The sequence below is a fragment of the Oryctolagus cuniculus genome, chromosome 18, assembly GCF_964237555.1.
Source record: "Oryctolagus cuniculus chromosome 18, mOryCun1.1, whole genome shotgun sequence".
Classification (NCBI taxonomy): domain Eukaryota; kingdom Metazoa; phylum Chordata; class Mammalia; order Lagomorpha; family Leporidae; genus Oryctolagus; species Oryctolagus cuniculus.
This window is the reverse complement of record NC_091449.1, coordinates 6,877,129-6,887,632: the sequence shown is the minus strand read 5'-3', so window position 1 is coordinate 6,887,632 and position 10,504 is coordinate 6,877,129. Positions and strand designations below refer to the sequence as shown.

The 10,504-nt window shown below is 60.3% G+C and overlaps 1 protein-coding gene across 1 annotated transcript; it reads left to right on the top strand.

The window, feature by feature from the left end:
- The first annotated feature begins 98 nt into the window (after positions 1 to 98).
- LOC100351047 (cytoplasmic tRNA 2-thiolation protein 1) lies at positions 99 to 10,416 on the top strand. Its single transcript, XM_070062949.1, has 2 exons — positions 99 to 3,588; positions 5,250 to 10,416. The coding sequence occupies exons 1-2, from the start codon at positions 3,081 to 3,083 to the stop codon at positions 5,930 to 5,932; spliced, it is 1,191 nt and encodes a 396-aa protein (XP_069919050.1). The 5' UTR covers positions 99 to 3,080; the 3' UTR covers positions 5,933 to 10,416.
- The last annotated feature ends 88 nt before the right edge of the window (positions 10,417 to 10,504 follow it).

Here is a 10,504-nt window from a genome sequence, read left to right as displayed (position 1 = left end):
CGCGAGGGCCGCCGGGAATTGTAGGCCCGGCTAGTCGGACCGCAGTAATTGCTTCGAGTCGAGCCGCCCCCACGGGCACCTGGGAGTTGTAGGCGAGCATCCGCAAAGCCCCCTGGGAGTCGTAGTCCTCTCACCAGCTTCCACGTTTTCCGGTAGCCCGCACTTTCCAGCGCCGGTTCTGCCCAGGTAAGCAAGCGCCCCCTCCTCCCACCGCGGGCCAATCTTGGACCTTTGTAAGAGTTGGGGGTGGTGGTCTACGTCTCTCCTATGCCTTCTGATGGGGACCCCTGGAAAGATGGTCCTCTCTGTTCGCCCAGTGACTGTCCGGGCAGGAGTGCCCCACGCAGCTTTGCACTCCGCGGCCCGGCCCGACTCTTCCTCGCTCTCGCCCTCCAGTCTGGATGTGGCGCCAGCGCACCCTCCTCTGGCTAGGTTGCTCAGGGCTGGCAGAGGCCGGGCGGGCGGCCGCTCAGTTAGCTGTGGGAGGCGCCAGACCCAAGCCTAGGGGTCGGGAAACACTCCCCAGAGCCAGGGACCTCAACATTCCCAAGTCCAAAGAAGATCCCAGATTCTCTGGCTCACCAAGCCCACCCTCTCCCCAGCCTGCCACCTCCTCCCCACACACTGGCCCCACTCTCTCTCCAAGGGCTCAAGTCGCCAGCTCCGCGTTGTAGCCAGACGGCTGCCATTCGCAGCAGGTGCAGACCCAGGTCTCTGTATCTCATCCGCTCTCCCCTCCCCCAGCCACATCTTTTGTGAGACTCTGACTGCCCTCCCCCGAGTCGCTGGCCTGCCTGCTTCTTGTCCTTGCCACCGGCACCCCGCGCAATCCTGTTCAGATATCAATCCGATCCTGTCATTGCCCTGCCCGAGCCCGTCCCATCGTCCTCTGTGGTTTGGGATAAAACCCAAGCTCTTCAACCCGCCAACCCCCAAGCCTCTGTCTCGCCAGCCTCCAGCCAGGGCACCCCTGGCAGCCACCGGATCACAGCCATGCCCTGCCCTGCAGGCCCTTTGTCTTTGCTGTTCACTCTGTTGGGAACAGTCTTCCGCGCCCCTCCCCCCCATCCTGCTGGCCACAGCTCCCAGGCCTGCAGATCTAGATCCTCACAGAGCTCATCAGGGTGTCCCAGCCTGGCCAGAGGTCCCAGGGGGTTGAAAAACCCCACTGAAGTTTCATCTGGCTGAGTTCAGTGGTCCCAGACCACACAGGACCTCAGATGCCCATGGACTCAGAGTCTGGCTGGGGCGGCGATGAGGACCAGACCTAAGACTGGAGGACTGTAGATTCAGAAGACAAAGACGGAGAGTCCTGACCTGCTGGGCTGCTGGGTGCGGGTGGCACTGCTCCTCGGAGACATGGAATAGCTCAATTCAGTTTCTCCCGCTGGGGTGGGCACTGGGAAGATGCGAGAGGAGGCCCAGCGGGGGGATCCTTGGTGGGGCATTCGGATGACCGGGCTGGTGGAGACAGAGTCATCTACAAGGAGAAAGAGAGAGGGGTGCTGGGCAGGACCTGGAGACCATGGACCTGAGCAAGAGGGGAAACACAAGCAAGAGCAGTGGAGGAGAGACTGCCATGGTCGGGGGGGCTTGTCCAGCTACAGAGCTATGCTGATGGCCACTGCAGGTGCATCGCAAGGGTTGCGCACTGGGCTCAGTGACCGGGAAAGGGACTCTGGACAGAGAGAGGAGCTGACGTGAGCCCCCAGAAGCCGGAGCGTTCTTTGGGTGTTGGCAGGTAGAGACCAGTGTGGTTGAAAGAGACTGGCCTCACTGGCGGTTAGCGTTGACCACGGCAGGATGTTGAGCACATATTGGGCAGGTTCCCACCTGCTTTTTTGTGGAGGAGTGTGTGTAGACTAGGGGAGGTGGAGGGCAGAGACCGGGATGGACAGCTCGGGTGCCAACCACAGAGACACAGGGTTAGCTTCAGGACGTAATCTGTGCTCTGTTTGGGCATCCGGGGTTTGGAAGTCCTGGTGTGGCTTTGGGAGAACAAGGCGGGCTGGCTACAGCTTGGAGCCACCCAGCGGGAGAGTGACGAGTGATGAGAACAAGAGCCGTTCAGACTCCGGGACCCCAGAGTCCTTGGCCTGAGTTACTGAAGCGTGGTGCCCTACTGCAGGGGAAGGCTGGTTGGCTACAGGACGCAGGGCTTTGGAGTCTGAGACGCCTGTATGGCCTCTGATCCGGGTCCTTGCCCCGTAGATAAGAGTCCTAACACGACTACTGTGGTCAGTCCTAGGAGCAGCTGCACCTGCTGCCAATGGCAGCCGTCTGGGCTAGAAATGACGGCGCGAGGAGGAGGAAACCCAGTCTAGTGGCTTTGCCGTGGGGCACCAGGCGGGCAGGACCAAGGAGGGAGTGACTGGAGGGTTGGAGTCTTGACTGGGCGAGGCAGGGAAGAGGGGAAGACGTAGCCGTCGAGAATGGGTCTGGATGAGGCCGCGGGAGGCTGTGAGGGACTCTGATACCACAGCAGGATTGAGGCCAGTCCTGGAGCCCCCCACGCCCACCAGCTGGTCTTGCAGAGGTGCAATCCAGGCTGCCTCTGTGTCTCCCTGGAGGAGGCGTTCCCCCTGCTCAGAGACTGCATTCAGACCCACCCTGGGCTGTATCGAAGCGAAGCCTTTCATTTGCTCACCGTCGCCGCAGTCCCCGGCCTCCCTCTGTCTCCAGAGTTGGCGACGCGGCCCCCACACCCCAAGCTCCTGAATAGCCCGGGCGGCCCAGGGCAATGCCAGGCACCTTGTCTTCCTGGAGGCCATGCACCTGCTGCCCCCTCATCCCCGGGCACAGGACACGGCCTCTCCGGATGTAACCTGCTCGTCTCTCCTCCTCCTCTGATACCTGCTCTTCAGGCTTCTCCTCGGTGCATAGTGAGTGTAAGCCCCAAAGTCTCCTCGGAGGCGGTGGCTTGCGGGTGCTAGACCCCGCGGGTCCCCTCCGGGTTCCTCCCCCCGCAGAAGCCCCTCGGCCCGCGCACCCGTCCCTGGCCTCGCGCGCGCAGGGCCGCTCCGCAGAACCCACGCGTGACCCGCCTCTCCCCTCTCCGCCCAGCACAGGCCGCCCGCGTGATGCCCGCCCCGCCGTGCGCCTCCTGCGGCAAGGCCCGCGCCGCGCTCCGACGCCCGCGCTCCGGGCAGGCGCTGTGCGGCGCCTGCTTCTGCACCGCCTTCGAGGCAGAGGTGCTGCGCACGGTGCTCGCGGGCCGCCTGCTGCCGCCGGGCGCCGTGGTGGCCGTGGGCGCCTCCGGGGGCAAGGACTCCACCGTGCTCGCGCACGTGCTGCGCGCCCTCGCGCCGCGCCTGGGCCTCACGCTGCACCTCGTGGCCGTGGACGAGGGCATCGGCGGCTACCGGGACGCGGCGCTGGCGTCCGTGCGGCGCCAGGCGGCGCGCTGGGAGCTGCCGCTCACCATCGTGGCCTACGCGGACCTCTTCGGCGGCTGGACCATGGACGCCGTGGCCCGCAGCACGGCCGGCTCGGGCCGCAGCCGCTCCTGCTGCACCTTCTGCGGGGTGCTGCGGCGCCGAGCGCTGGAGGAGGGCGCGCGCCGCGTGGGAGCCACGCACATCGTGACGGGTGAGCGCATGCGTAGGTGGGGGCGGGCCCTGAGATGGGGCGCAGGGCGCATGCCCGGGACCTGGAAAGGAGACCATGGTCTGGGCGCGAGGGGCGGAGCCGGGTGGGAGTCGGAATGTGCGCATGCTCCACCATCTACTGTGCCCTCTGAGGGTTCATGGGTGAGGTCTTGGGTGTGTGTCTGGAGAGCGCAGTGGGGCCAGTGACAAGCTTAGAGTCGTGGTCATCTTAGGACACCAGGCCAAGGGGGAGGGTCAGGGGGCTACTCCCTAGGGGCTGGAACCGTGATTCTATTTTTTACATTTATTTTTAAAAGATGTATCTATTTGAAAGGCAGAGTTACAGAGAGGCAGAGAGAGAGAGAGAGAGAGAGAGGTCTTCCATCCGCTGGTTCACTCCCCAATTGGTCACAATGGCCAGAGAGCTGCGCTGATGCGAAGCCAGGAGCCAGGAGTTTCTTCTGGGTCTCCCACGAGGGTGCAGGGGCCCAAGGACTTGGGCCATCTTTCACTGCTTTCCCAGGCCATAGCAGAGAGCTGGATTGGAAGAGGAGCAGCCGGGTCTGGAACCTGCGCCCATATAGGATGCTGGCACTGCAGTGGGTGGCTTTACTTGCTATGCCACAGTGCCGGTCCCTTATTATTATTTTTAAATTACATTCTCCGTGTCCTTTTCATAAAGGGAAGTGAGAGAAGAGAAGTGGGGACTCCATCAGAAGCCGTGTGTCGGCAAAGCACAGTGCCTGTTAACTTATTTTTCCGTTGACTTCTCCCTGATGACTCTTATTGCCTTTCAATCATGATTTTAACAAGCAATTATTGAGCATTTAATGTATACCACATACCAAGTTTGTTATGCATTAGCCAGTGTTGGTTTCCAGTGTTGTAAAATGGGATGTTAATACCATCTGGAGCCTAGATCGGGTGGGAATTAGACAAGTCCCGAGTAAACGCTCAGTCTAGAGGTTAATAAATAGACACACAAATGGTGGCCGATCATGGCTCCTGCCCGACTCCCACATACATAATTATAACCTGATAAGTGCTACCAAGGAAAATAACCCAGACTCTGCGCTCATCACGTGGAGAAAGGCGAGGAGTGAGGAAGGCTCTCCCGAGTGGCCGGGAGGCCCAAAGGCTCAGAGGATGACGGGAAGGATGGCCAAGGGCGGAGAGGATGTGTTTAGAGGAACCCCTTCAGGCAGAGCCCTGGACCGAGGGCCAGCTTGGGAAGCCCTAAGACCAGTGCTTTTACTCTGTAAGCCCAACCGTAAGGTGGCCAGCCGCAGCGTGAAGGCGGAGTCTACTGTGCAGTCACACCCTAACCTGCCTAGCCGGCGGTCCCTTGAGTATCTCCATTAGATGTCATTTGATTTCTCTTAAGGGAGGCTGAAACGCGGCCCTAGCATGCAGCACCTTCACTCCCACGCGAAAGGGCATCAGCCAGGGCCTGGCAACAAAGTAGTGGGTGGCAAGCGAAGGCACCCCCAGGTTGGGCCAGGGGAGGTTGTGGTGGCCCCCACCCGCCCACGGTACCCGGCGGTCTCCACAGCCCTCGCTACGCGCTCTGGGGGGTCCCTCCGGGTCCGGGTGCTGCTCCCCCCTGACCAGTGGCTCCCTCCGCGCCCCAGCTCACCGGCTCCCGTCTCTTCCCCTCCGCAGGCCACAACGCGGACGACATGGCCGAGACGGTGCTCATGAACTTCCTGCGCGGCGACGCGGCGCGGCTGGCCCGCGGCGGGGGCCTGGGCTCGCGGGGCGAGGGGGGCGCCCTGCCGCGCTGCCGCCCGCTGCAGCTGGCCTCGCAGAAGGAGGTGGTGCTGTACGCGCACTTCCGCCGCCTCGACTACTTCTCCGAGGAGTGCGTGTACGCGCCCGAGGCCTTCCGCGGCCACGCGCGCGACCTGCTCAAGCGCCTGGAGGCGGCGCGGCCGTCCGTGGTGCTGGACCTCGTGCACTCGGCCGAGCGCCTGGCGCTGGCCCCGGCCGCGCGGCCCCCGCGCCCCGGCGCCTGCTCCCGCTGCGGGGCCCTGGCCAGCCGTGCGCTCTGCCAGGCCTGCGCGCTCCTGGACGGCCTGAACCGCGGCCGGCCCCGCCTGGCCATCGGCAAGGGCCGCCGCGGGCTGGACGAGGAGGGGGCCCAGGGGGCGCCGGGGGACGCGGAGGGGGGTGTGGAGGGGGCCCAGGGGGCGTCGGGGGACGCAGAGAGGGACGTGGAGGGGGCCCAGGGGGACACGGAGGGGGGTGTGGAGGGGGCCCAAGGGGCGCCGGGGGACGCGGAGGGGGCCCCGTCCTCCTGTGACTGCGGGGCCTCCGGGGTCAGGGCTGCCTGTGACTGTGAATAAACCTGAGTTACCTGCACCCAGGCCTCCCAACTGGGGTTGGGAGGGGGACAGGGAACCAGCGACCTGGGACCCTATAGCAGCTGCGCCCCAGACCTGGGCGGCTGAGGCGGGAGGGGATGCCTGAGCACCGGGTGCTTGCAGTGGGATGAACAGTCTCCTGACTTGACGGGCAGGTGTCACTCACGGTCTCCATGGTGACGTTCCTCGTTCAGCGGTTTGTGTACAGCCGGTACTGCACGGTCTCATTTCATCCCCACGCGGAGCTCCTTGGGTGTAGCGGGAGGATCTTTGGACAGGGAGCTCAGGACTTCCATCGGGTGTGACCCCTCAGAGATGGTGGCACTGACCCTTTCTCCCCAGCCGCCTCCCATCCTCACCCAGTCCCCCCACCCCCGGTCTCTCCTGGTGTCTCTGTTACGGGGGTGCCGTGGATTCAGACCTCGGGCGCACAGCTGAGCCGGCCTGGATAATGATCGCCCACTTGGCCGCTCCTGCCCTGGGAAGATGGAGTCGGGAGTGCACCTGCCCTGCTCACGTGGGCCCGCCTCTGCCCACCTCTCAAATCCTCTGCTAGAGCCAGCGACACACCTGCGCTGTCCGCAGAGCCCTGGGGTGTCGCTGGCCGGAGGTCCCAGAGGCAGCGAATCCGCCCGCTGGAGACTCCTGTCTGGTCACTGCACCTCCCGGGTGAGGAGAAGTGTCTCCCAGGCCCAGCAGCCGTGGCACTGCTGCTCGGGAGGAGATGGGCGCCCCTGCCTGTCACATTCAGAGACGGTGTTTTCTATTTGTGTCTCCCAAGACGTCCTCTCCTTGGAGGAAGCATGTCCTGCCCTCCTCCATCCCTGGCATTGCTGTTGCCCGGGAGCAGTGGGTGGCCGGGAGGTCCCCGAGGACCTGGATTTGGCCGGGAGTCCTTGGTCCCGCCCTGCAGCTTTGGGCCTATGGGGGTAGGAGGACTGTGGTCCGCTTGTGTGTCAGCCCCTTCAACAAACCGAAAGAGAGAGACTTCTATAGACATTCCAGACTAAGAAGGCAGAGCCGGGATGTTTGTCCCGCACCGTACCCCGGGTTCCACACACATGACTTCTGCCCTGCGTATGTCGACAGAGCCGGGATGTTTGTCCCGCATCATGTCCCGGGTTCCACACACATGACTTCTGCCCTGCGTGTGTCGACAGAGCTGGGGATGTTTGTCCCGCACCGTACCCTGGGTTCCACACACATGACTTCTGCTCTGCGTGTGTCGACAGAGCCGGGATGTTTGTCCGGCACTGTACCCCGGGTTCCACACACATGACTTCTGCCCTGCGTGCGTCAACAGAGCCGGGATGTTTGTCCGGCACTGTACCCCGGGTTCCACACACATGACTTCTGCCCTGCGTGTGTCGACAGAGCTGGGATATTTGTCCTACATCATGTCCCGGGTTTCACACACATGACTTCTGCCCTGCGTGTGTCGACAGAGCTGGGATATTTGTCCTACATCATGTCCTGGGTTTCACACACATGACTTCTGCCCTGCGTCTCCTCCACGTTGTACTCCACGATGGAGACCAAGGACCTGCCGTGAAGACACCTTTTCAGCAACCCTCTTACTGTTCACGCTTGGGGCAAGGGCAGCACCATGGGTTTGAGGAGGGCTACTCACTCTCTGGCCTTTGCCCCATCAGTCCCTTCTGCCCGGGGATGAGGGCTGGCATCTGGTGCAGCAGTGAAGATGGTGCATGGGACGCCTGCGTGCCGTATCAGAGCCTGGGTTTGAGTCACTGCTTTCCCTCCGACTCCAGCTTCCTGCAGATGTGCACCCTGGGAAGCAGCAGACGATGGCTGGAATAGCTCAGTCCTTGCCACCCATAGGGGATGCTGGCATTGAGTTCTGGGCTCCTGGCCTTGGCCTGGCCCAACCCCAGCTGTTTCAGGCTTCTGGAAAGCGAACCAACAGACGGGAGATCTCTGTCTCTCTGTCTTTCAAATAAATAATAATTTAAACACACACACACACACAATTTCTCAGGGCAGGTGTTTGAAGCTGCAACTTGAAGCTGCTTGCATCCCTCATCAGAGTGCATGGGTTCGAGCCCTAGCTCCACCACCAATTCCAGCTCCTTGCTAATGCAGACCCTAAGAGGCTGCAGATGATGGCTCAAGTTCTTGGGTCCCTACCATCCACCTGGGAGACCCAGATTGAATTCTGGGCTCCTGGCTTTGGCCTGACCCAACCCTGGCTGTTGTGGGGGAGAGTAGACTGGCACACAAGAGCTTGTTTGCTTTCTGTCTCTCTGTTTTTCAAGCAAAGTATGCAATCATTTTTAAAGCATATAACTTCTTATTAAAGAATTATTTATGTGTTTGAAAGAGTTACAGAGAGAGAGAGAGAGAGAGAGAAAGAGAGAGAGGGAGGGAGCACTTCTATCTGCAGGTTCACTCCCCAGATTGCTGCAATAGCTGGGTTGGGCCAGGCTGAAGCCTGGAGCCAGGAGCTTTTTCTGGGTCTCCTACATGGGTGTCAGGGGCCAAGCATTTGGGTCGTCTTCCGCTGCCTTTCCCAGGTGCATTAGCAGGGAACTGGATTGGAAGTGGAGCAGCTGGGACTCCACCTGGCACCCATATGGGATGCTGGTGGTGCAGGCATTGGCTTTACCCGCTACGCCGCAATGCCGGCCCCAAGACCATAACTTCTCAACCAGCTTTCTCATACTTCCCTTCGTGTGAGCCGAGCAGGACTTGATATAAAGTCAGACACAGAAAAGGATCCCGCTTAATATTTTTTTTTTTTTGACAGAGTGGACAGTGAGAGACAGAGAGACAGAGAGAAAGGTCTTCCTTTGCCGTTGGTTCACCCTCCAATGGCCGCCGCGGCTGGCGCATCGCGCTGATCCGATGGCAGGAGCCAGGTGCTTCTCCTGGTCTCCCATGGGGTGCAGGGCCCAAGTACTTGGGCCATCCTCCACTGCACTCCCGGGCCACAGCAGAGAGCTGGCCTGGAAGAGGGGCAACCGGGACAGAATCCGGCGCCCCAACCGGGACTAGAACCCGGTGTGCCGGCACCGCTAGGCGGAGGATTAGCCTAGTGAGCCGCGGCGCCGGCCCCATAATATTGTTTTGTCCAGAGCTCCATGACAGCACAAGGAAGGGATTAACAGCAAGTGCAAAATATCTGCCCACGAGAGAGAAAAGACTCTGACACCAAGGTTTTCCTGGAGAGGGTGAGGGTAGTGTCAGACCCAAGAGACAGAGAACCCAGTGGCCAGTGAGAAACGCATCATCTCTGTGAAATTAAGTCCCCTCTTTCCCAGGATGAGGGAGGGGGCTCTCAAGGGGAGACTGGGGAGGAGCTTGGGTGCCCCGCCCACCAGCACATGTCCTGTAGTATCGAATGTCCCCACTCCCCTCCCACAGTCTCTGCATGCGAGGGAGGCCAGAGTTCTGCCCCCAGCAGGTGTGCCATCCACCGTGCTAGCTGGGGAAGTAGGTGGCTGCAGGGTGGGCGCTGTCCGTGGTTCTGGAGCGCAGCTGGGCTCTGGATTTGGGGCACTCTCCACTCGGGCACAGGCTAAAATTCACAGGCGTGAGGCCCTGGGCCTTGTGCCAGCGAGGCACCCACATCCGAGGGCATCTAAAGGCCGGGTTCCTCTTGGGAAGGAGGAAGCAAGGGCCACGGTGAGAGAGGGCTGGGCTCATGTGGTCAGCCTTCCATCTTTCCGTTCCTGTTCCCCTAAGGATCACTCTTTCTATGATCTGGCTGAGGAGAGGGGAGGAGCCAAGTGCTGGCGTTGCTGATCTTGGGATTCTCTGTCTACCAGGCCCTCTCCCTGCTGCCCCACGACACAATCGTCTCTCCTTCCAGTCTGCCTCCTATTGTCTGGCCGAAGTGATCTTGGACAAAACATTTTTAATTCCAATGACGTCAAATGCATTGAGATTGTTAGTTAAAGGGATGTTTTATTAGCTTGCTGTCTTACTCTCTTCTAGGGGAATTATTTTTTTCTTCCAAAATTTTCCAGGTGCACAGAACCAAAGATCGCGTTGTCAGTATGGGTAAACGCCCCTGGAAATTTTGGCTGAGACAGTCTGCTTAATTCTCTGGGTTCAGACTCCCACACCCCAGATTTTGACCTGGCAAATGTTCAGACTTTCTGTCCTTTCCGAGTGAAAAATTTTTTCTTGTTCATTTTTTTCCAGAGGACTTTGTTAGTTCCAATGTAAGCTTGGTAAGAGCAATCTACCCTGTTGTTGCCGAAACAATCGCAACTCCACCTACAGTACTGACAATGGGGTTTGGGGAGTGGGTGTTAGGAATCAGCGTCCTCCCAGACCCATGCTAGACTGTCCACTCCTTTCCTCTTGGTCACTTTCCAAAGTCCAGGAAATAATATTATCATCAGTGTGAGCTGCTGGAGAACTTTTAGTACTTTTTTTTTTAAAGCTATTTTATTTGAAAGGCAGAGACACAGAAGGAGAGAGAAAGAGAAAGAGATGGGGGGGAGAGAGAGAGAGAAAGAGAGAGAGAGAGGAAGATCTTCTACCCACTCCCCAAATGGCTACAATAAGCAGGGCTGGGCCATGCCCAAG

What these genes read in the sequence shown, in the direction of transcription:
- LOC100351047 (XM_070062949.1), top strand. Translation starts at nt 3,081, where the DNA reads ATGCCCGCCCCGCCGTGCGCCTCCTGCGGCAAGGCCCGCGCCGCGCTC. An exon ending in AGCCACGCACATCGTGACGG is followed by an intron (nt 3,589 to 5,249) that starts GTGAGCGCATGC and finishes TCCCCTCCGCAG; the next exon opens with GCCACAACGCGGACGACATG.